The sequence below is a fragment of the Typopeltis vanoorti genome, chromosome 16, assembly GCF_054136105.1.
Source record: "Typopeltis vanoorti isolate ZY-2024b chromosome 16, IOZ_Tvanoo_1.0, whole genome shotgun sequence".
Classification (NCBI taxonomy): Eukaryota; Metazoa; Arthropoda; class Arachnida; order Uropygi; family Thelyphonidae; genus Typopeltis; species Typopeltis vanoorti.
In genome coordinates, this window is record NC_143564.1 from 49,935,982 (window position 1) to 49,962,433 (window position 26,452).

The 26,452-nt window shown below is 35.1% G+C and overlaps 1 protein-coding gene across 2 annotated transcripts in view; it reads right to left on the reverse strand.

Moving 5' to 3' along the window:
* The window catches only part of LOC150098012 (NSFL1 cofactor p47-like), a 108,949-nt gene that overhangs the window by 49,515 nt on the left and 32,982 nt on the right, over nt 1–26,452 (reverse strand). The window contains exons 4-5 of one of the 2 annotated variants that reach the window (XM_090406237.1): nt 16,678–16,755; nt 10,466–10,723 (exon numbers count right to left, since the gene is read on the reverse strand). In XM_090406237.1, coding sequence (XP_090262363.1) covers nt 10,466–10,723; nt 16,678–16,755 — 336 coding nt within the window. The remainder of the gene's footprint in view (nt 1–10,465; nt 10,724–16,677; nt 16,756–26,452) is intronic. The other variant, XM_090406238.1, reaches the window with a different exon arrangement.

A 26,452-nucleotide genomic window follows, 5' to 3' on the forward strand; every position in this document is an offset into this window, starting at 1 on the left:
GGAATCAATTATCAATTAACTCCACGAGTGGAATCAATTATCAATTAACTCCACGAGTGGAATCAATTATCAATTAACTCCACGAGTGGAATCAATTATCAATTAACTCCACGAGTGGAATCAATTAATCCCACAAAAAAAGTAATACATATAACTTTAATCCTTACAAAATATTATCTGAAATTAAATATATTTATATGGAAAATTATACAAAAATGCATACCATTTTTTTTTTGAATTGCATCTAATTCTCTGAAACCTTTTATAATCACATTTTCATTGACATGCTTTATATTGTAAAATATTTTATAATAATTATTATTTCATCTCTTGAAATGTAATTCACTCTATAATATTTGCAAGGATTTGCTAACATTTGCAAGTAGCAGGGATTATGAGTTATTTTATATAAATTACTTGACATTATACTTTATGATGTGTATAAGCTATTTTATTGTATGTACCACACACTCAAATCTCACATCATAGTATCATATTTGACAGTATGAAAAAAATACTTATAGTTTTGTCGATTTGGAAAAGGCATATGACAAGGTGCCAAGAGAGAAACTATTCAATACGCTACAGTTATATGGTGTTAATGGGGCATTATATCAAGCAATGCTTAGTCTTTATTTGAGTTGCATGTCAGCAGTTAGAATTGAAGGAAGTAGAAGAAGATGGTTTAATGTTAAATCTGGTGTGAGACAAGGATGTACATTATCCCCTCTGTTATTCATTATCTATATAGATCACATTATGAAGGAAAGTGGTATTAAACATGATATCAAAATTGGAGATGTTAATGTCAGCTCTTTGCTTTATGCCGATGATGTTATACTTCTAAATAAATCCACTACAAGTCTGCAAGATTCTCTGACTAAATTGAATAGCTGTTGTAATAGATATGGTATGACAGTCAGCAATAAAAAGACAAAGACACTGAAAATAGGCAGAATCATTGAAAATGTCAACTGCGTTGTGAATGGAGAACCTGTGGAACAAGTAAAACATTTCAGCTACTTAGGCACGATTTTTACTGAAGATGGTAAATTAAATATAGAAATAGACAACAGAATCAGCACTGGTATGGTAGGAAGTCAATTGAATAAATTAATATGGAATAAAAGAGAAATTAGTTGGAACTAAATTAGCTGTATACAAGACAGTGTTCAAACCAGTTTTAACTTAGAGATCTGAGGGGCTGGGTCAGAAGTAAAACACTTGACCAAAGACTAGAGACCACAGATATGAGAGTCCTGAGAAAGATTAGAGGTGTGAACAGATGGCATCAATGGCAATATCATATTAAAAATGAGGATATTAGGAAAGAACTTGACATTGTCAGCATCCAGGAATGCGTTAGCAGAGCTAATCTCAGGTGGTATGGTCACTTAAACAGAATGGGCGAGGAAAGATTAGCAAAGCAAGTGTTCTCTGCCAGGTTGGCAACAAAACGACCCAGAGGAAGACCAAGATATAGGTGGATTGATACAGTACAAAGTGCCTTAGATGATAGAAATATAAGATCTGATAATGTTGGAGTCTTGACAAGTAACAGACTGATTTGGAGGAAAATTGTGGATAGGAAGTTAGTAATGATGTAAATTTTTCATGTAGTACTATCATATCCTGTACACCCCTTGAGGGTACATGGCAGGAATTTGATGATGATGATGATGATGATGATGATGAAAAATTCCATTTTTTATACTTTATGTTTGGTAACACTATTCAAAAAATTGTATGTCTGACAATACTGTTCAAATTTATTCGCTACTTACTTTTTTGAATTTTTATACTGAAAATTAAGTAATTATGCTACTTTTTGATCTGAACATTGAAAATAATTCATTTGGGCTATTTTTAGCAGAATCCAGTACTTTTTGTAAGCTTTAACTGATACTTTTCCTAATGCCTATCTGACAACCCTGGTTTGATATAAGTTAAGAGGATAAAAATCCCTTATTGTTTTTTCAGCCAGTAAGCGAAACTAAGATCGAACACTACGATCTGTAATGTTTCATGCCGACGTACTGTCAGCGTATCCAAGCGAAAGTGCCCACTTGGTAGTGCCACACCACGGCAACTCGTTGCAAAGGTGAAGCAAGCTTCCTCACTGTTCTTGATTTACATTATGAGGCGAGGTCACTACCCAGACCGGTTTCAACCTTTTTTGAGGTCTCATCAGTGAGTAGCTAGACCTAGTTAATATCAAAGTTTAAGTGAAGAAAACTTACATACTTTTGCTATACGATTGACCGAAAGGTGTGTCACTATATTACATTATATAACATAGTATAACTACGATGAAAAGCCAAAAGGCTATTTTTTTTCCTTTAAACCCTGGTTTGAGTTTACATCTAGCCCGTGAAATCGTGTGGCGACTTCGCTGATATTGCGTAGCACTGTAGCCCATTAAAATGAGCGAAAAAAGAAAGTGTCGTCAATATTCAAGTAAATATTTAAAATATGGAGTTATTTTGTCTATAAATAATGAACAGTTACCAATGTGCTTAATATTTGAAAAAACTTTCTCAAACAAAGGAATGAAGCTATCAAGAATGATTGAACATTTAAGAACAAAGTATTCAAATAAAGCAAAAAGGATGTGGAGTACTTTTGAGAAAAAGACTAAATTTAAAAATTGTCCTCAACTTAAAGAGTTGATTGCAAAACAAAGTAACCAACAAGAAAAGGGACTTATTGTGTCTTACAAACTTTCAAAATTAATTGCCAAAAGTGGAAAGCCACATACTATTGGCGAAACTCTCATCTTACCAGCTATAAATGAAGTTTTAGATACAATGATTGGCCCAGGTAAAAGTAATATGACGTCGTCAATTCCTCTCAACAATAGTTCAGTTTGATACTGAACTATTGTTGTATAGTTGAACAATTCTTGTTGAAATATCAACAAGAATTGGCAAAATGGCTAAGCCTTTAAAAAAAAATCTTTTGTGATGATTTAAAAACCATAGAATTTCCTTCGCAACTCAATGAGACAACTTTATATGACAACGAAGTTTTGTTAATGGCCTACGTGCATTATATTAAAACCAATGAAGAAATTATTGAAGAGTTTCTATTTGCATGAACAATTGAAAATTGACACAAAAGGTTCTATAATTTTTAAGGTTGTTAAAATCTTTTTTTTTTAATGCTAAAACCATTCCTCTCACAAATATTGCGTGTGCAACTGATGGAGAACCAGCTATGATTGGTTGTCACCGTGGATTTATAGAATATTTAAAAGAAGCAGTTCCAAATATCTTTACAATTCACTGCATTCTTCATAGACAGCGCTTAACTGCAAAACATCTTAGCAGTAGACTACATAATATTTTGAATGATGTTATTAAACCAGTGAATAAAATAAAGGCCCAGTCATTGAATACCTGTATTTTTTGGGAACTTTGCCATGAAAATGAAGAAGAATTTGAGTGTGTTTTGCTTCACACTGAAATTAGATCTCTCAAATGGAAACTGTCTGCAACGCTTTAATGATCTCTATGATACTGTTTTGGAATTTCTTATTTCACGTGATGAGAACGTGTGTAATGTTCTAAAAAAGGAAAATTTTGACATCTCATATCTTACCAATATTTTCACCAAATTAAATGAGGTTAACATCAAATTGCAGGAAAGCAACATGAATCTTATTAAAGAAGAGGGAATTATAAATGCTTTTATCAGCAAAGCATTATTATCAAGCAGAGCATTGCAAGATGAGATTTTCTGCAGTTCCCAAGTCTACAAATAATAGATGATTTAATATGAGATACAGATTTGGATTGTTATTGTTCTCATCTTCTGACACTGAACAAAGACTTGATAATCAGATTCAAAAACTTTGAGGAGCTTAAAATACCTGATTGGGTCATAAATCCATTTCTGTTCATCCAAATTTGTGTAAAGAATTTATTGACTTAAACACAGTAAGTTTATATATTTTTCGAGTAAAAATTAATTTGTATCAAAGTCATTAATTTTTAATTAACCATCAGTTCAAATATGTTGATGTTAATTTGTGTTTGCCTAATAACATATTATAATTATCTTATTGAGTTATTAACTTAGTGTAAAATTGAGCAGGGGCCACCATGCAAAAAAAAGGTTAAGAACCACTGTTTCTATATGGATCACATTATGAAGGAAAGTGGTATTAAACCTGATATCAAAATTGAAGATGTTAATCTCAGCTCTTTACTTTATGCAGATATTTTATACTTTTAAAAAATTCCAGTAGAAGATTGCAAGATTCCCCAACTAAACCGAATAACTGTTGTAATAGATTTGGTGTGAAGGTCAGCAGTAACAAGACAAAGACAATGAAAATAAGCAGAAGCATTGAAAATATCAACTGCATTGTGAATGGAGAACCTATAGAACAAGTAAAACATTTCAGCTACCTAGGCATAATTTTTAGTGAAGATGGTAAATTAAATATGGAAATAGACAACAGAAACAACAAAGTTGGTATGGGAAGAAGTCAAATGAATACAATTATATGGAATAAGAGAAAAATTAGCCAAAACACTACATTACATTAGCTGTATACAAGACAGTGTTCAAACCAATTTTAACCTGTGGATCTGAGAGCTGGGTTAGAAATAAAACACTTGGCCAAAGACTAGAGAATCAGATATGAGTCCTGAGAAAGATTAGGGGGCATGAACAGATGGAATCAGTGAAAATATCATATTAAAAACAATGATATTAGGAAAGAAGTTGACTTTGTTAGCATCTAGGAATGTGTTATTAGAGCTAATCTCAGGTGGTATGGTCACTTAAACAGAATACGAGAAGAAAGATTAGCAAATGAAGTGTTCTCTGCCAAGTTGGCAAGAAAAAGACCCAGAAGAAGACCAAGATGTAGGTGGACTGATACAGTAAAAAGTGCCTTTGGAGTCTTGACAGGTAGCAGATTGATTTGGAGGAAAACTGTACATAGGAAGTTAGTAATTATGTAAGTTTTTCATGTAGTAATATCATATCCTGTACACCCCTTGAGGATACATGTCAGGAATTTGATAATGATGAAAAAATCAATTTGCTTTGCATGTGCATATTTGTTTGTGTAAGCATTCCACATTAATTTTAAGTTATTAAAATTTTATACTGGAGCATCCATAGATTAGCTGGTGTATCCAGTGGATACCTACTTTAATATTCATTCAGCAGCTTGGGTTGAGGAATTTCTTTTTTTTCCCCTTCTTATGTGGAGGTAGTTCATTTATCTAGGAAGCACGGTGAGTCAAGATGGTCGCTCAAAAACCGACATTAAATACCAAATTGCTAAGGCAACCGTGGCCCTACAGAAGTTAAAACCATTGTGGGGAGATAACAGAATAGCAATCACAACTAGACTAAGACTAATTGACACCTTGGTGAATTCTATCCTCTTGTATGGTTGTGAGGCCTGGACTTTATTGAAGGAAGATGATAAGAGACTCCTGTCTTTTGAAATGAAAACTTTTTAAGTGAACATCTTTTCAAATAAAGTTCAGAGGTGCTGTTACAAAATTCTAATTTAAATCTGAATAATTGCCTCTGAAACCCAAATATTCAGATGATTTTCATTCAGAGCTAATATCAAACATGATCATAAGTTTGATATTACCCATCTAAGCTCAATCACTTGTGGTGTTCTGGTTAACCTATGTTGTATTCTGTATCATTAAAATTGCCTGTTTGTTCCACACTGATGGTATACTGCTATTTTCAGTAGAAAATATCTGTTGGCAACATGATTCTTCTATTTACAGGTGTTGTCATTGAAGATATTCTCCTCCCCCATCTTTCTTCAAATGTCGACATGATTTGGTTTTTCTTTTCAAACTTGTTCAATTTTTCACTGATAATATTTCAATACACAATTTATACCTGGAAAAATGTTCAACTCTTGATTTTTTTTAATTGTCTTATACATTTTTTCAAATGTGATATTTGTACCTAATGCTGCTCAGAACTAAATACTACACACTTCCTACACATTTTAAAACCATTATATATTTTCACATTTTGCATGAATGTGAAGATATCAGCATCAATGGCAATGTAATCAGTAACAATTAAAGTACAGTGGTATCTCGCTAATCCGAACTAATAAAAACCGTGCTCGTTCGGATTAGTGAAAAGTTCGGAGTAGTGAATTTCCCCCTGAGAGACCGCAATAACTAGCGTTTAAGAAAAAAATAATCATATTCTAATGGTACATCAATTTAATTCTGTAAATAAATGAAGTAACTGCTAGGAAAAAAGCTACTGTACCGTACTGTAATGTAAAACTTAAAAAATAATACAGTACACAAGTTTATTTTAGTAAAAAATTTAGTTTGTATATATCTGTATTGTTGAGTATTTTGATTTAATAAAATTGCGTAGTTCAGTACATAACTTAATTTGCGTAAAAAATATCACTTCCTTGTACACAACACACAAAAAAAAGTTTCACCAAATAACACCAAAAAGTATTTTTATTAGCAATAAAATATTGTGGAATGGCGTATCATTCTGCTTAGCTCATTCTTGCACTCATTAAAACTGTCAACTTGCCTCTTCATGTTTTACTTTTATTTTTCTTCGAGTTCTTTATCGTCATCATCGTCTTCTAATTCATTCTGTAGCGTCAAATTTATAATTTCAGCATCTGATTTGAAATCGAATTCACTTTCGGTTCTACCTGTGATCCATTCCGTAACATCTGTTTGTGAAATTTCAACATCTGAATTTATATTTTTAACCAAATTATGCCCGTTTTGAATTTCCTCTTTTTGTGTATCACCGTAGTTATCTTGGTAAATTCTAAGAGGCCACAGTTTTTAACGACAGCGGTGATTCATGTCGACAATACAGTACATACTATATTCTCCAGTATAACCGTACAATCCACAGTATAAAAAAATACTGTACTGTAATAATAATAAAATAAATAATAATAGTTAAAATAATAATTATTAAATAAAATAATAGCACACAAAATAATAATACATAACTTTTTTCTTTCAAACCGCAGTTCAGATTACTGGAGGGTTCGGACTAAAGAGGTTCGGATTAGCGAGATACCACTGTACTTCTTTGGTTGCACCCCCCCCCCAAAAAAAAAAACTGTGCAAAACACTCATGTAAATATGGATTGTTGGTATACTAAACAGTACTTTAGGAAATGTACTGTCTTAGAATGCCAACAGAAAACCCTTTTTTTTTTTTTTTACTTTAAGTCCCACTGTACCTTAAACACTCTTATTTCAAAAAATATTTCAATCTTCAACATTTCTGCTATAAATACATAGGAATTCATCACAGAAAAAAAAAAAAAAAAAATCAATAAATACATAATAAACTTCTTTGTATAATTTAAATTGCATGTAATACTTTAACAGTCGATGCTCACTAGAGCAAATTCATATGGTCAAAGGAAGAGTTTCACTGGATGATAGTTTGCTAGTGATTTTCTTTCAGATTGTGTTTAAAGAACTTTAGTCAGGTCCACGCGGTTAGTCTAGTGGCTGTGCGCTTCGCAACCATATGCCTGGGGAAGAAATGCAGCTCCTCACATCACCGACGTGAGGAGCTGAAGGATCTTCCTCGGCCATAGCCAAGTTAGCCGGTCTTAGGAGTGGACAGTAGGGTTCTTTCCCCAGTTTATCTTGGGGTTTTTCATCCCACAAGGCAAGCAAACCACCCTTAAGAACTCAACACTACAGGACATAGGATACAATGGGGCGTAGGGCTGACCATCTTATCCTGTGAATGGTTTGAGGTTCAATGATTAATAAACCCTCGACACCACAAGGTAAAGGAGGGTAAAAGGAAGATGAGATGAGATAGTCAAGACTTTTCTGTAGTTTGTTAATAGGCCTGCTATGCTGGGAGTCAACTGTGATAGCCAACAGCATTTAATTCTTGCTGTAATAATTTGGAAATAAGTATCTTGTCAACTTAATATCACAAATTTTCACTGCTGCAAGGATACAGTCAAAATATTTTAAATTTATAATATGGCACAGTTATGATCTTATTAACTATTAATAAGATCAAAGTTTGAAAAGCTTTACCCCACTTATATTATTATTTCTTTTATTTCGTATGATGATACGATAGCCGTGAGCCCCTTTTACAGGGAGATATAGCACCATCTCAATCCCCCCCCCTATTTTTATCTGGCTCAGGAGTGGCATAGCTGAAGAATCAGGTCTATAGCTGGAAGGGACTGTCTTAAGTATTCCTGACTGTGATCTGTGTGTATTCACAGGGCCAGTTTGCCTGTTCTGAGGGATGAAAAACTTGAGTTTCTGGGTGAAAAAACCTCCAACCAGCTAACTCACGTTTCGTCGAAAGAGACCAAATAAAGGTTCCTCATGTCATGGACAGGAATAGAACCCAGGTCTTTCTGACCAAAGGACTTCGTCTATACCAACTGAGCTACAGAGGCTCATACTTTTTATCACTTAAAATTCATCACATAAAACTTTGAAGGATCAAATTAGTGGCTATCATAATTATTCAAATACTATGAGAGTGAAAATAAGTATTTGTGAGATTTAATATTAACAAAGCATACAACTGTGTATTTTTTAATACATTTTAAAAGTATGACTTAAAAATATTGTTATGCAATATTTTGATTTCAGAATTAAATAAGTTAATAAATTCTTAAAGTTAAATAAAACATGAAATCTGCAGTAATTAATGCAATTATGCATTCTATAAATTAAGTGGATTTTAAATCCAACATTATTTCAAAGCTGAATACAGAAACTGTAAAAGTTTTGTGCCGAATATAGTTAGAAACTATAAAAGTTTTGGCAAAGTTTGACCAGAGAGCTTACGGGGATACACTCGCCGCCATGCTACAAGTTGACCTAGCCAAATGATAGGAAGCCAAACGATAGGAAGCACGATTGCTAGTAAGCATCCGTATATTCACCTCCTATTGTTTGTTTGATAACGTTTCACTAGCCTGACAGCTGTTTCAAACTCATTGGTTTTCGTCAGAGACTAGGCATTATTGTGTATTATTGTGTTATGTAGTATATTTTTGTCATCAAGATTTTTAACTCATATCTAAACTTAACCAACTTATAGATTATAAAAAAACAAATAAGCATGTTTCCTGCTTCTTAAGGAAAGTAATCAAAAAAGGCTAAGGCACAACATTAGAAAATATTAAAATTTTTTTAATGTCATCTGTAATATACGAGGGTGGTCTGAAAAGTTCTCGGCCTAACAATGAAAAAATGAATTTATAATTTCAAAATTATTTTTATTTTTCAACATAATCTCTCTTAAGACTAATACATTTATTCCAGCAATGATCCAGTGCCATTATCCCGTCCCTGTAGTGGTTCTCAGTAAGATCTGCAAAATACCCCTCTACAGCTGCAATCACATCTTGATTCGAAGAAAAACGCTGACCAGCGACGAAGAGTTTTAGTTTTGGGAAGAGATAGAAGTTAGAGGGAGCCGAATCTGGGGAATAGGGTGGATGTCCCAACAATTCATAGTGCAGATCCCTTAATTTTCCCATTGCCAAAACACCTTTGTGGGGAGGTGCATTGTCCTGATGAAAGAGGATATTTTTCTTCTGCAAACTAGATCTTTTCTCTCAAATTCTTTGTCTAGTCTGGTTAGAAGAGCAGAGTAATATTCCCCGCTTATTGTGTTACCCTTTTCAAGCTAATTATTAAACAAAATGCCTTTAGCATTCCAAAACACCGATGCCATGACCTTGTCTTCTTTGGCACTGAACAATTGGTTTCTGTCCATTGTTTTACTGGTGTGTAATGGTGAATCCAAGTTTCATCCATAGTAGTAAATCAATGCACAAAATCAGTTTTATTCCTGTTAAAGTGCTCCAAGCACGGTTCAGAGATTTTTATGCGAGTGCGTTTTTGATCTGCTGTGAGCAAGCGCGGCACCAATCTTGCTCAAAGCTTTTTCATATGCAATTCTTCATGCAAAATATATCCTACATGTTCTTTAGAAATGCCTATAGTCTCAGAAATTTCACGCACTTTGACTTGCCAGTCATCCAATACCATATTGTGCACTTGATTGCACAATGATTTCTACTGTTGTTACACTTTTTGGATGTCCTTTACGTGGATCATGAAGGCCGGTACAGCCACGTCTTAAACTCTGCAGCCCATTTCTTAATTGTCGAAAATGAAGGAGAAGAGTGCCCATAAACTTTTATGAACTTCGAATGAGTTTCTTTTGCCATTAAACCTTCTTTTACAAAGAGTTTTATAACTGCACGATACTCAGTTATATCCATTTCAAGGGATACAGACAACACTTTTGCTTCAGACAGTTGTATAAAACAAGCCATTTGATAGAATGACTTGCAATTTCACATGGATGCTTATGACAGATGTACCAACTTAGAAAAAAAAAATCTTGCCATCTATGGTCGAAGCCGAGAACTTTTCAGACCACCCTCGTAATTATATATATTTACCCTCGTTTTATAGACTCCAAAAATGGCTTGTTAGAAGGATCTATATATTCCCTGAGTGGTCCATTATTTACACTGAAGCCATTTTTCCACATTCTTAAACAAATTTCTGTAGGATGATCATCATTAGCTACCCTAGAATCTTTAACTACTTCTGTATCTCCTTCTGTAGAGCCTAATTTGTATCCAGTACCACAAAATGCTACTGTCTGGGGAATCCCTCTGGATGTTTCAGGAGAGTCAATAACCTGAGCTCCATGTCTATAAAAGTTAAATAAATGGACTTTAGTCAGGACTTTTCTGTTGTTATAAGGATGTCTGCTATACTAAGAGTCAACTGAACATTTATAAAAAATGTATTGTGTTGTCAACACAAAGACATTTATGAAAAAATGCCTGTGCATTGACCTCCCACAATGAGTCTTATGACTCCATGGAGATCAAGAAAATAATAAGTCAGTACATTTATAAAACTTTTCCCTTTAAATGATTATTTTTCTACACCATTTAAAATTAATCCAGCAAAAAAGTTTCAATTTACTTATAATCATTCTCTGGTGAGATGACAATGTCTTATATACTTTTGGGCACATCTTTCATTCTCTTGTATATGCATGCAGAAATGTCAGCAGCACAGAACAGTTGGCAACATATATTTAAAAGACTTATGAAGCATTAAAAATACTATCACTGAATATACATCATACCAGAAGTAGTTTTAGTGAAATAAATGAAGATCATGATGTATAATTGAAATATGATATCATGCTAGCATTACACATTTGCACTTAGGAAAATAATAAATTTTCAGGCTGAGATGATGCTCATTCCCCAATACTTTAACAATTAACTATAATTTTTTATTCTCCACTGCCATAAAATGGGCTTGAAACCAGACAAAAGCTCCCTAAAAGCATTAAGTCAGCATATTCATGAAATCTAAAGTGCTGATGTGCATTTTTTTAAAATCAATTCAAGTTGATTTTATAGCAATGGAGCAGATCTTTTGTAACAGCTAGGCTTAAATTTAATAGGGTTTTAATTGAAGAATATTAATTTACATACCTATGTAAAAGTCTTGAAGGTATAGATGGTAAAAGCTTGACAAAAGATCTGATTGGAGGAGACAAGATGCTATTTAATTAAAAGTGGTGAGCACAAGGTAGTGACAAGAAGCACAGAAAATACATTCAGATAAACAAGACGTAAAAACCAATGACAAAAAATTAATAAGAATAAGATGAATGATGCAAATTTTGGATTTGAAAAACTGAAAATAAAACACCTGCTATACACACAGTAAACCAGCAACAAACACGACACAGGTGCTGGCAGTTTTTTTAAAACATCATTAGATGAGAAAAGCCAAAAACTAACTGCTAGCAAGTTGCATGGTTTTTTGTAAAACATGCTAAGAGAAGTTTGGTTGGTTTGAGAGTATTTGGGAATTGAGCTGGTTTGAGAGTACAAGGGAGTAATTTATTTTGCTCAGTTGCCATGACGGGAACAAGTAAATAGGGTCTTTTTGTGCTTATGGCACACTGGGTGGTTCTTATTGCTAATGATTCAGAACAACATAATTTGGATTCATTTTCCTGTGGAAATAATGATATTTCCAGGAAAATTATTATCTCTTTGATTTCAGGGGTATGTTTAGATTAGATGGAATGATTTTTGTTGTTTCTAGTATGTTTTTGTTTGTTTTTTCTTTGTGCTGGAAAGTAGATAGTCACTATGGTAATATCATAATCTCGGTAGTGTTCAATTAAACGAGACTTAAGAGAATGAATGGCGGAACCAATGTAATAGGTGCTACATCCTGACTGGCAGTTAAACTTATAAATTGCATAGTAGCATGTCGGCCCAAGTAATTGTGGCTCTATGTTTTAGTAAATTTTGTAGTTTGCTGTTAGAAACGAAGACAATTCTGTAATTTGAATATTTGTTTTATGGCTTTATAGATGTTTTGCATGTGTAGTAATTTTAAAGCTTTATGTGGGCTATATATAGGGTTTTGGGCACATCGTTAGTATATAGAGATGAAGCATCTAAAGAAGAATGAATATTATTGGAAAATATGGTAGGTTGCTTGATATGTTGGAAGAGATGATCGGTATTTTTTATAATAAATTTTGAATATTTTAACAAAAAAAAAAAAAAAGCTGAGCCATAAATAGCTTAGCTTTTTTCTTTCTCCCTACTTCAAGCACTTTAGGAGCATCATGATTTTTCAGAAAATTTGGAGTATTAATTATAATGTTTTTTTTTATTACTGACTGTTTTTTTCAAGTATATATTAATTATCAATATAAATGCCTCAATTGAATATCTATTTTTTTGTGGGGATATATATATAAACAGTCTCTTTGGAATGCATGTTTCTAATGAACAAGTATTTTGTCAAAATTAGATAATTTAGGCAAAGCACAGCCAAAAATGTTTTCATTATCAAGAACAATTTCACTGTTACTAATGCAGCATGTGCTTTTCTACAGTTTAGTACTAAACACTGCATTTAAAGGAACATGAACAAAAATACCCTATAGACTGGATACTGAAAAGTCTTGATCACAGCTACATTGATATGATGCTATGCTAAAAAGAAATTCAGTACAGCAAACTATCCACCACAAACTATTCTTATGAGTTCTCTATAGTGAGTTGACTGTAGAATAAGTAATAGAATTTTTGGGTAATAACTTTGTCAGGAAAACAAAAAAAAATAAAAAATAAAATAACAATTAGAAGCTCCTTTATACTGCACTGTGATAACTGACAGGGAGAAAGTTAACTTCAAAATGTGAAGAAAAATTTTAGTGTTCACATAATACAGGTTTCTATTCTGCTATGAAAATTTCATTAAACTCATCGACTAGTTTCAAAGGAATTAGAAATGGCCTCTTGAAAGCCTTAAAGGTGAGTAAAATGACCACATAAATTACAGTCAAGGAATCACAGGATTATATTGAACCTATTTGGAAAACAAAACGCATCTTCATTTCTTCTCAAAATTCTTCTCGGCAGCCAAGCATTCCACTTACATAACAGAATCACCACATCACTTCCAACTGAAAATACAAACTTACTTCAAAATAGTTATTCCTTTTGAGAGTCTTCAGATGTCATCATTATGATGACTAAAACTAATGTTTCTTTATTATATAAGCAAAGTTGATATTAGATTCAGCATTATTTCAAAGCCGAATGTAGAAACTATAAAAGTTTCATAAGTTGACCAGAGAGCTTGCAGGAATACATTCCCACAAGCTCTCTTTATTCTCTCAGTATTCCCGAGTTGCCTTAGTGTGGACTTCTCAAAAGACATAGGTGCTGCTCAAGCGTCTATATATTTGCCTTTTATTAGTTCAGTGTGATAAGGTTTCACTGGCCAGACAGCTGTTTCAAACTGGCTGGTTCTCTTCAGAGACCAGGCAGAAACCTTAAGAGAGCAAAAGCTCTTGTTCAGTACTAAGGATTTGGCTTTTTATTTTAGTAATTACTTTTACACACCAACCAAGAGTTCACTTACAAAAAATACATTTCTCTGATATCTCAAATTCCTTAGTACCAAATGAGAGTTTTTTTGCTTTCTTAAGGTTTCTGCGTGGTCTCTGATGAGAAGAACCAACCAGTTCAAAACAGCTGTCAGGCCAGTGAAACCTTATCACAATAGACAAATAAAAGGCGAATATACACCCTCTGTCCAAAAAGAAACCGAACTTTTGATAGAAAATAAAACACAGACCAATTATAATTATTCACATCATTTATTTCAATCAATATACTCTCCCTCAGCTTCGATACAGCGTTTTGGCACGGTCAATTAATTTGTTAAATGAGTTTTTTATATTGGTTTTTGGGATACTGTTGAGGGTCGTGGTTACTGCTGCTTGAACGTTTTCAATGGTGTTGTATCGCTTTCCTTTCATCGGCAAATGAAGTCGGGGGAAGAGAAAGAAGACATGGGGTGCTAAATCAGGTGAATATGGCGAGTGATCCAACACACAAACTTGGTTTTTGCTCAAACACTGTCTCACAATGTTCGAATGATGAGATGGTGCATTATCATGCAAAAGTGACCAGCTGCCTGAATCACAATATTCATGATGTATGCGACGAATTCTTGCTATCAATCGCTTCAAAACTTCAAGATAAAACTCACCACTGACTGTTTGGCCAGGCAGAACAAATTATTTGTGGATAATGCCCTTGGAATCGTAGAAACAAATCAGCATCGTCTTTACTTTTGACTTCTCCAAGCGACTTTTTTTCAGATGCTCCTCTTCTGGTGGTCTCCACTCAGCACTTTGTTTTGACCTCATACTCAAAACGCTACATTTCGTCACCAGTAATGATCGTTGGAAGTTTGAGTCCTTATGTGTGATGTTAATGAGGTCCTTGCAGTGTTCAATTCGATACATTTTTTGGTCATCGGTCAACTTGTGGGGGAACAAATCACGAATTCAATTTACGAAGGCCCAAACTCTCGGTCAAAATGTTGTGCACAGTTGATTTTGGAATCCCCAATTCATCTTCAATCAATCTCACGGACGATTTCGGGTTTTCTTTGATGAAATCACGTACTTTTTGGATGGCCCGGCTTTTCGTTGTCCTCAAGTGTCTCACAACCATTAAAATCACTTAAAACACTTGTAAACTTGAGCACGGGATAAGCATTCATCAGCGTATGCTTTTTGAAGCATTTGATGCGTTTTGAGTAAAACTTTTACTAAGTTTAACACAAAAGCCAATCACAGCTCTCTGTTTGAAACTCATTTTCCGACCATTCAAAAAAAACACGCCGTCACTCTTGGTACTATAACTCGGCTTCTAATGAAACAAATGTCAAACAGTTGACACAACACTAATGAAAGTTGTCGCTTTCGACAACAAAAAGATACAACAGGTGGCACCACTAGTCTATTTTCGAATAGAAGAAACTAGTGGTGAAGAAACAAGAAAATGAACTTTTCGGTTTCTTTTCTTGCCAGAGGGTGTATAGATGCTTGGGCAGCACCTATCTTTTAAGTAGTCCACACTAAAGCAACTTGGGGATGCCAAGGAATGTATTCCCACAGGCTCTCTAGTCAACTTACGAAACTTTCATAGTTTCTACATTAGGCTTTGAAATAATGCTGGATCTAATATCCACTTTGCTTCTGTGGCTCTTTATTTTAGTAATTATTAATGTTTCTTGCCAATTTCTTTGGTGTTTTTTTTACCACTGGCCTCATAACTTTAGTTGATTTGGCAGTATATATAAAATAACCAAACCATCTTTTTAGCAAGATAATAATAGTAGTACATATTGATGTGTGCATACATAATAAGGTAAGTAAATGCATAACAAAAGCATTTTACTCAGAAATCAATATTTTCATTCTTTCCTAATTATTGAAATGTCATGTCAACCTGTGTATCAACATAAATTAATCAAGGCATTGAAACATGGACTTCTGCCATCATAAACCTTACATCTTTTCAAACTTATCCCCTTATGAGTTACTCATTATGAACCAACAATCATATTATTCAATTGTTCTACTTGCCTGCATATGACTATGGTCACGTTGTGAATCTTAACTTATGGAAAACATACTTTTATTGCTTGTGCATCCAGTGATTAATATGTATGAGAAAAATTCATTATTTGAGGATGTTATGTTAGCCAATTCTCATACAGAGTGAAGGGATTTTCCTCCCAGAATCACAGGTTTTCTGACTTGTAATGTATAGCCAGAGAGCACACACATTAAAACTATCCTTACAGAATGCAAAAGTCAGCAAGCCAGATGCAGTAAAATGTTAATACTCCCCCGCCCCCCTCACCTCCATTAAGAGAAGGAGGAGAGCAGGAGAACTCAGCCTTTCTAGGGAAGAAAGAGATAACTCAACTCATGATTTTCTGCCCATTTGTTGTCTGCATTTTTTCTGAATAGCAAGATAAATTACAACAGTTTAAGTGTTTATTATAATCAACAATTTAATTATATATAACAACTCTACAATGGATGTAACATAATTGAACAACAAATAACTCAATGCAGAAAAGAGAAGGGGGAGAAGAAGAGTGATAGGGAATAGCACTGAAAGTTTGATGATGAATTAAATCTTTTTATATAATACATAAACTTTTAAGTTCAGTTTATATGAGAAAATTTAGCTAATGAACACAAACAATTCATACTTCAATTTGAAATGTTAAGATCACATACCCCTTTGCTGCTTTAAACATCTCTTCCACAATATCTGCTCCTGCTTTTCTCTTTCCTGGACCAAGGACTTGCTGACCACTGTAACATGATTAATGCATTAAGCAGGAAGGAAAACAGAAAATGAAACTGTCATTCTAAGTATCATCAAGAAAAATTTCCAAACATTACATAAGCATGACCTATAAGATTTATCCCACTTTCTTCCACTACAGTGCAAATGTTCAAAAAAGAAATGAATTAAAAAGCAGCATAAGTTAATATCAGAACACTGTATTTAAAATCATGTGTTAACCTTCTTACAGAAAAACTACTGAATGCATTACTATAATAATACTGTATTACTATTACTGAAAACTGAAAATGACTTTGATGAGGAGAGTGAATGTGAAGAAACTGGACAATTAGGACTAGGCAGGATGTATGCAAAAGGAGAATGACTGTTAGATTTCTGAAAACAACATAGTCTTATAGTTGGTAATACACTTTTTGAAGTACCAACACAAATGACACTATATATGGAAATCACCAGAAGATGTTGCATGGTAGCAGATTGATTACATACTAGTCAAGAAAAGATACAAAAAACAATTCAAGTCATGCTATAGCTGCCCAGGAGCTGTAACAGAGTGACCACTCACTTGTTATTGCAAAATGCGAAATAAAACATAAGAAAATAAATAGAATAAGGAAGAGAAAATGAAACACTGAAAATTTCAGATGCAAAAAATAAATTTAAAAAAGAAACACGTATGTTTGAGAAAAAGTGAGAAACACTGGATGGTCATCAAGGAAATAACTAAAAGATCAGCAGACAAATTATTAGGATTTACAAATTTACAACTGCAGAAGTGTGGGATTACACAGGAGATATTTAAGTTAATAGAACAAAATATCAGGGGGCAAAACAAGCATAGCCTTGCCTCTCTCCCCCTATTTAAGTTAATAGAACAAAATAGGGGAGTGAGACAAGTCCATATCCCTGTCGTGCTCCCTGGGACCTTCTGTATCGTACGCTCCCTAAAAGGATGCTAACGGACCTTTGTGAAGAACAACGGACAAATCAGCAGAAGAGGATTCATATCCTAACAGTGAAATGTGCAGAAGAATCTTCAGCGGAGCTGACCTCTATAAACAACCCGAGCTCAGCTGGCTCTGGCTGTCATATCAAGATGTGCAATTTTTTGCATTATCATTCTAAAGAAATTGTATACGAACTTCATTATCTGGTTAGGACCCCTACCTAGGGTTACAAAGGAAATTAAAGGATTCAATCCTCTGACAAAGGGAAGCAGCTTTGTCAGTACTGACACAAGGTTAAAGTCTCATGATGACAGTAAAGCTTGTGGTTAGAAAATTGCAGATGGTAATAGTTTATTGTGTACATCTGTAATACTGAGGAGCAGAAAGCAAATGGAGAAACTACTGCTCTATTCTCTCCAGACTAACCACCATAGAGAGCAACTCTACACAAATGGCTCCAAGTTCCCAGCGTCCCTTAAATGGGACAGGGGTGCGAAGAATCTCCAGGATCAAAATGGTGTGTCCACTAAAACTAAGAACTTGGAATGTCAGAACCCTGTGTGAAGCAGGTAAACTAAGAAATGTTATCCAGGAAATGAAAAGACTTGGAATTGGGATTTTAGGAATGAGTGAAGTTAGGTGGCCAGGATCAAGCCAAACTCAAGTGAATGACATGACAACGTACCACTCTGGAAGTAATGTAAACAATCATCAAAATGAAGTTGGAATAATATTAAACAAAGATGCCAATAAGTCACTGTTGAGCTTCATCCCCTACTCAGGATGTTATTAAAACTGAAAGGTCAACCACTAGATATTAATCTTATACAGGTCAATGCCCTTACTGCTGACAACAATGATACTGAGATTGAAGAATTTTATGATTAATTAAAAGAACTAATGAAAAACACAAAGAAACATGATATTAACATCATCATGGGTGATTTCAATGCTAAAGTTGGGAAAGGTAGAAGTGGAGATATAGTTGGCAAACATTGACAGGGAACGAGAGGAGACAGTCTTATTTAATTTTGCCAAGAGGAACTAATAATCACAAACACATGGTTTAAGCTACCATCCCAAAGGCTATATACTTGGTGATCACCACAGGATAATAATGAAAATATAGTCAGAAACCAAATTGATTACTTGCGAATTAATCAACAATTTCGAAGTTCCATAAAGAGTACAAAAACTTATCTTAGTGTGGATATTACTTCTGATCATAATCTACTGGTGACAGAGTCAAAACTTAGACTGAAAGCTATACTTAAGAAACATCAACAAAAATGGTAAGTTAAAAAAACCCAGAGATAGAAAAAAACTGAGTCAAGAGATAGCACTTATCGTGAATGATGACGTCATGAGGGTTGATGAATCATGGGACAAATTAAAATCTGTCTTTTAATTAGTACATTTCTCTATGTACCAAAGTATTGGTACATAGAGAAATGTACCAATACTTTCTCCTGACAGAACAGTAATAAAGAAAGATTGGATAACTGACAAAATTCTTTCTCTCATGGATCAATGTAGATCATATAAAAATCATAGTCCAACAAAATATAAAGAGGTTCAGAAAATTATTAAAGACAAGAACAAAGAAGCAAAAGAAATCTGGATGAATGAAAAATGTAAAGAAATAAAAATTCTACATGAAAAGCATGACAGTTTTAATCTATACAAAAAGCGGAAAGAGACCTCAGGTATATTATATTTAAGAAAAAACAACTATGTATCCTTTGAAACAAAAAGGGAGAAATAATATCCGAAAAGGATGACAAAATAAATAGAATTATAATATATAGAACAAAATATACATTATTATCAACCTAATGAGTCAGATTCTCAAAATGTTTCTCAAAATAATTAAAAAAGAATATACAGAAAATGTGAAGACACCATCAGTGATACCCAATTCGGCTTTAGAAACGATTTGGGAACGAGAGTGTTCTCAAATCTTATTCCAAAAATGTAGTGACCAAAACAAGGAAGTATTCTTTTGCTTCATCGACTTAGAGAAAGCATTTGACAAAATCCAACATACTAAAATGATTGAATTATTAAAAAGAACTGGATTAGATGGTAAAGACATCATGATCATTGAAAACTTATATTGGAACCAAAAGGCATCTGTTCAAGTTAATGACATTATTACAGACTCCATTAACATCAAACGAGGAGTAAGGCAAGGATGTGTGCTGTCACCTCTTCTTTTTAACATATACTCAGAAGCCATATTTCAAAAAATCTTACAAGGAAGAAAGGAAGGGATTAATGTAAATGATGAAATCATCAATAACATCTGATATGCTGATGATTGGTTGGTTCGGTGGTTGGTTGCTCCTAACTGCTTTTGTGGGTGATTGGCTGCTCCTTTCGTTATGGCGTCATAATTGTCTTGTGCTTTCCTGTAGTTTTAATGCTTGAAACCTTTTATTAATTGTACTTTGTTTTTGAGTAATAGGTGCTTGGCCGAGTCGTCTGTGATCTTGTCTAGAACATACCAAATTTACGGATTAACATAACTGGATAGCTCAAATTTTAGTTGTGACACTTTGGCTTGGGTAGATGCTAAGTTCTTTCGTGCCTCGTGGATCTGTTCTCTTAACAACGCTTTTTCTAGCCTAGCATAGATACTGAGTGCTTTAGCTGATGTAAATTTCTTCTTTAGTTTAATGCAGTTGGGTATTAAGTTGCTGTCTCTACATTGTTTCAAAAAGGCTAGTCAATTAATTAACATGGAACTATGTATCTTTAGCTTACCGTAGAGGCTGCACTGCTTGTGGGTCACATCTCCATGGATTATGATGACTCTTTCTTTTAAGGTTACATAGTGATCAGCATTCATATTTATGAATTTAGGGACACAAAACACACATGTTGAAAAGATTATTTTAATGATTAATAATAAAATAATAACTTGACGTTTCGACCCCTGTTTTGAGGTCATCATCAGAAAGATACGTGTGTATAAGAACCAAGCAACATGCTTTTGCACTCTATACAGGTAAATTACATCTATGTTGTTAACTAATCTTTTTTCTTAGTCTGACCTCTAGTGATTAAAAAAAAAGAAAAAAAAAACTACAATAAACTCTGCTAAATTCGTGTGTAGAGGCTTAAGTGCTGTGAAGACATCATGTTGGAAGCTTAATGGATTTTTTTTTTACAACACTCAAAAAGAATTAAAATAGAATTTAATACTTCCTATATTTCGTCCTAGTCACTAGGACATCTACGGGGATTACAAAAACAATTAATGTAACATGCACACACAAATCTTACAATGCTAAGCCCAACCACGTGGGTGACTAAAGTCCTATCTAGGTGGAGTGCCCTCTAAGGGTGGTAGTAGGTGGCCTGGAATATAAGGTGGGACCTCTGGTGATGAGTGTTTCCCAAATCTTTGGAAGCTTAATGCAACTGTATTTATTAAGATTTGGTTGGTTTCTGAGAGCTGCTGCTGCTGCTTCTAAGAAAAGTCTCTCTTTCTTGAATGGTGGTTTTCTTCCATGATACTCTATGGGTGGTGTCCAAAACATGGTCAGCTAATCAAAAAATAATCAGTTCCTCCCCCATTCCCCATCCTTCTCATCAGCAAGATTTTAAAAATGCCATCACCATACCCTACATCCGTGGCACATCTGAAAAAATAGCCAAGATACTAAAAAAGTACAACCTACACACAGCATATAAGCCCTACTGCATACTTGCTACCCTTATCCGTTCTACGAAAGATCAGCTCCCTCCTCTCTCGCTGCCTGGAGTTTACAAAGTACCCTGTTCCTGTAAGCTGGCATACTTTGGACAGACAGGCAGATCAGCATCCATCTGCCTGGAGGAACACAAGTCTTACATCGGTAAGCACAACTATGGCCATTCAGGCTTGGCTGACCATGTTTTGGACACCACCCATAGAGTATCATGGAAGAAAACCACCATGCTCCGCCACAGCAAATTCAAGAAAGAGAGACTTTTCTTAGAAGCAGCAGCAGCTCTCAAAAACCAACCAAATCTTAATAAATACAGTTGCATTAAGCTTCTGAAGATTTGGGAAACACTCATCACCAGAGGTCCCACCTTACATTCCAGGCCACCTACTACCACCCTTAGAGGGCACTCCACCTAGATAGGACTTTAGTGTCACCCACGTGGTTGGCTTAGTATTGTAAGATTTGTGTGTGCATGTTAAATTAATTGTTTTTGTAATCCCCATAGATGTCCTAGTGACTAGGACGAAATATAGGAAGTATTAAATTCTATTTTAATTCTTTTCGAGTGTTGTAAAAAAATCCATTAAGCCTCCAACATGAAAACTCTGCTAAAGTCCTCACATACTAGAATTCTTCTGGAATTATACAGTTTATATTGTTATTCTACGATTATCTTCTGGATTTATACAGTACACAGGTTGCTATTGAATGATCAAGGGGGGGGGGAAAAAAAAAAACAAATTCACCAAGTCTTCTTGTATTGGGATGTGGTTGCTATGAAGGTTGCAGATGGGTCCTCCACATTCTTGGAATGGTTAGACCATCATTTTTATTCAGATTCGGATCACGTTTGAGCATTTCACATGCTTCCTTGAATTTCCGCTCAAACCAGGTTTTGGTGCAGTGTAGGGACTTGGTACCTTTCCAATCAATTCTGTGGTATGTTTGGAGTGCGTAGTCAGAAAGGCCGGTTTTTCCAAAATAGAGGTATTTTATATGTCGTTTGTGTTCATCCTTTCTGACTGGGATGGTTCGCCCTGTTTCCCCTATGTATGGTATGTTATATGTGCAATCTATTTTGTAAACCCCTGGGTGGGCTAGGTGATATAAGCACCCTTAAACACAGAGCTCAAACCATTTGTTCAAATGAACAAGCTCTTAACCATGAATATGAGACCATCAAACATACCTTTATAAAAAATGGATACAGTATAAAAACCATTCACAAGATCCTCCACAAAGATACCACTAATAACAAAAAAGATTTCAAGAATGCTATTGCTATACTATATGTTAGAGGCATTTCTGAAAAAATAGACAGAACACTACACAAATACAAAATCAAAACCACCTTTAAACCCCCAACAAAATTAAGACACCTACTCAGTTCTTACAAGGATCCCCTGCCACACCTAGCCCACTAAGGGGTTTACAAAATAGATTGCACATATAACATACCATACATAGGGGAAACAGGGCGAACCATCCCAATTAGAAAGGATGAACACAAACAACACATAAAATACCTCCATTTTGGAAAAACCAGCCTTTCTGACCACACACTCCAAACATACCACGGAATTGATTGGAAAGGTACCAAGTCCCTACACCGCACGAAAACCTGGTTTGAGTGGAAATTCAAGGAAGTATGTGAAATGCTCAAACATGATCCGAATCTGAATAAAAATGATGGTCTAACCATTCCAAGAATGTGGAGGACCCATCTGCAACCTTCATAGCAACCATGTAGAAAAATCTCAATACAAGAAGACTCGGTGAAGTGTTTCCTCCCCCCCCCCGATCATTCAATAGCAACCTGTACTGTACAAATCCAGAAGATAATCATAGAATAACAATATAAACTGTATAATTCCAGAAGAATCCTAGTATGCGAGGACTTTTGCAGAGTTTATTGTAGTTTTTTTTTTTTTTTTTTAATCGCTAAAGGGCAGGCTAAGAAAAAAGATTCGTTAACAACGTAAATGTAATTTACCTGTGTAGAGTGCAAGAGCATGTAGCTTGGTTCTTATACACATGTATCTTTCTGATGATGACCTCAATACATGGGTCGAAACGTCAAGTTATTACTTTATTATTAATCATTAAAATAATCTTTTCAACACGTGTTTTGTGTCCCTAAATTCATAAACATGAATGCCGATAACTGTGTAACCTTAAAAGAAAGAGGGAAAAAATACAAGATGTGTTTTCAGGCAATGATGGTCAAGAAAATGGAGTAGCTATAGTATTCAACACTAAATATGAGGATAATCTTGACATCAGGCAGTAGAGTATTGTGGGAAAATATCAAAATGGGGAACTGGACAATGAGATTCATTTGTGTGTGTGGTGAAGTAAAGGTTCTACTAAGGGAGAAGGGGAGGAATTTGTCAAGGCATTAGAGAAGGCTACTGACACAGAAGGAAAAGTTGGCCCTTCTTGGAGACCTAAACAGCAGAATAAAAAATGATTACCATGTCTGGGTTACTAAATCACTTAAGGAATTGAACAACGTAGATAAGAATATAAATTAAATTACACTTTAATAAATATTTCCGATATTTCGGCAACGTCACATTGCCATCTTCAAAAGGGAACTTACAAAAAAACGCATGTGCACGTAGGTACTACAACACAGTAATTGAGAATGAAGAGATGAAGCTATTGTTCTCTAAAAGTCCTGATGGTGCCCTCTAGCAGCTAAGTAGGTGTTCTTGGCCATTGGGCTGAAGGCCTGCTGATGTAAGCCTCCCAAATTTGGGACAGTCGTATACAACCAAATTTGTTGAGGTTTGGAGAGTTTCTTAGGGCTGAGGCTGATTCCATAAATAGTCTTTCAAATTTGTATTTACTATGGTGTATTAGTGTAGCTTTCTTCCACCGTATTCTGTGGCGTGTATCCAGAGCATGGTCTGCAAGACAAAACGGCTGTACTTGTGAAAACAGATGTAGTCCTTGTGTTCAGAAATTCTGATATTCGCTGTCCTGCCTGTTTGGCCAAAGTAAGACAGTTTACAGCTGCAAGGGACCTGGTATATACCAGGTAGGTCTAGGGGAAGTGGTTGGTCTTTAGTGGAGTGGATAAGAAATGCCAATTTTCTGTATGGACTGTAACAGGAGGCATATTGAAGGTCATGTTTTTTTAAGATTTTGGCAATTTTTTCCGAGGTACCAGGGATGTAGGGAATAGTGATGGATTTAGAGTATTCCTTGTTGTGGAGGGGGGGAAGTGGGGTTGTGGTTTGTAGGTTTTAATTTTTTTGGATTGTTTTTGGGAGGGTAGCCATTGGCTGAGAAAGTGTTGAGAATGTGATTTAGTTCAGTGTTTAGGGCCATGTCATTAGAACAGATTAGTTTAGCCCTGTTGTATAGTGTTTTCACCCTACATATTGTTGTGAGGGGGAGTGATGGGATTGTTGGTGAATTTACCTGCCTGTATGGTTGGGTTTTCTATAAACTAGAAAACCAAGGTTCGGCTGGCAGGTGACCAGTGTGTCTAGGAAAGAGAGGCTGTTGTTTTCCTCTTTTTCCAGGGTGAACTTGATTCTGGGGTGTTGGCTGTTTAAGCGTGTTAAGAAGGAGAGGAGTGTATCAGAGCCATGTGGCCAAATAACGAACACATCATCAATGTAGCGAAGCCATATGGTTGGTTTTTGTGGGGCTTTTTCTTCAAAGGTCTCCATAAAGAAATTGGCCAAGTGTGGGCAGAGTAGTGAACCAATGGCTGTCCCCTCTATTTGTTTGTAGAATTTTCCCTGCCAAACGAAATAGCCTGAGTTCATTGTGAACTGAAATAGAGCTGAGATATCGGGAGAAAATTTAGCTTGGATTAGCTCTAAAGTTTCCTTGAGTGGGACATTTGTGAATAAGGAGGAGACATCAAAGCTGACCATTATGCCGGTATGTTGGAGTGTAAGGTTTTCTATGCTGGCTTTGAAGTGGGCTGAGTTTTTTTTATGTGTGATGATGTATTGCCAGTATAGTGTGTGTGAGCACTTTGGCCAAATGTTTAGCTAATTTGTATGTGGGGGAATCCATGCCATCCACTATGAGACGTAATGGCACATTTTCTTTATGTATTTTTGGAAGTCCATAAATACGGGAACAGGCCAAGAAGTGACTTTCTTAAGGAGCCTGTGAAGTTTTCTGATTTGTGATTTGGTGGGATTGTATTTGATAGAGAGGTAAGTAGCACGATCTAATAGAAGAGCATTAAGCTTACCTGTGTAGTCCTTTTGGTTAAGTACTACAGTTGCATTTCCCCTTATCCACTTTGGTGATAACTATTTCTTTATTATTCCTCATTTCCTGCAGAGCTTTATATTCCTTGTTGGATATGTTGGTTTTTGGTGGTCTTGCTTTGGAGAGGACACATGCTACATCCAATCTTACACTGTTGGCGATATGATGTGGAAGGTGGCGAACGTTTGATTTGGATCATAATGTCCTCACTAGGTATTTTTTTTGGGAGCAGTGGCGAAGTTGTGGCCACATGAAAGTGCGTACATTGCTTCACGCTTCAGGGTGACTGAAGAAAGGTTGATTACGGTGTTGGTAGGAAGTTGAGGATTGACAGCGGAGTTCTTTTTTTATGGAACCCTGGTGGAACCTTGGTTTTCTCAGTTTATAGAAAACCCACCCATACAAGCAGGTACATTCACCAATGGATTGGTCAAAATATGGAGTGGTCAAAACACTATACAACAGGGCTAAACTAATCTGTTCTAACGACATGGCCCTAAACACTGAACTAAATCACATTCTCAACACTTTCTCAGCCAATGGCTACCCCCCAAAAAAATATTAAAACCTATAAACCACAACCCCCCCACAACAAGGATAACTCTAAATCCATCACCATTCCCTACATCCGTGGCACATCTGAAAAAATTACCAAAATCTTAAAAAAACATGATCTTCAATATGCCTCCTGTTACAGGCCATACAGAAAATTGGCATCCCTTATCCGCTCCACTAAAGACCAACCACTTCCCCTAGACCTACCTGGTGTATACCAGGTCCCTTGCAGCTGTAAACTG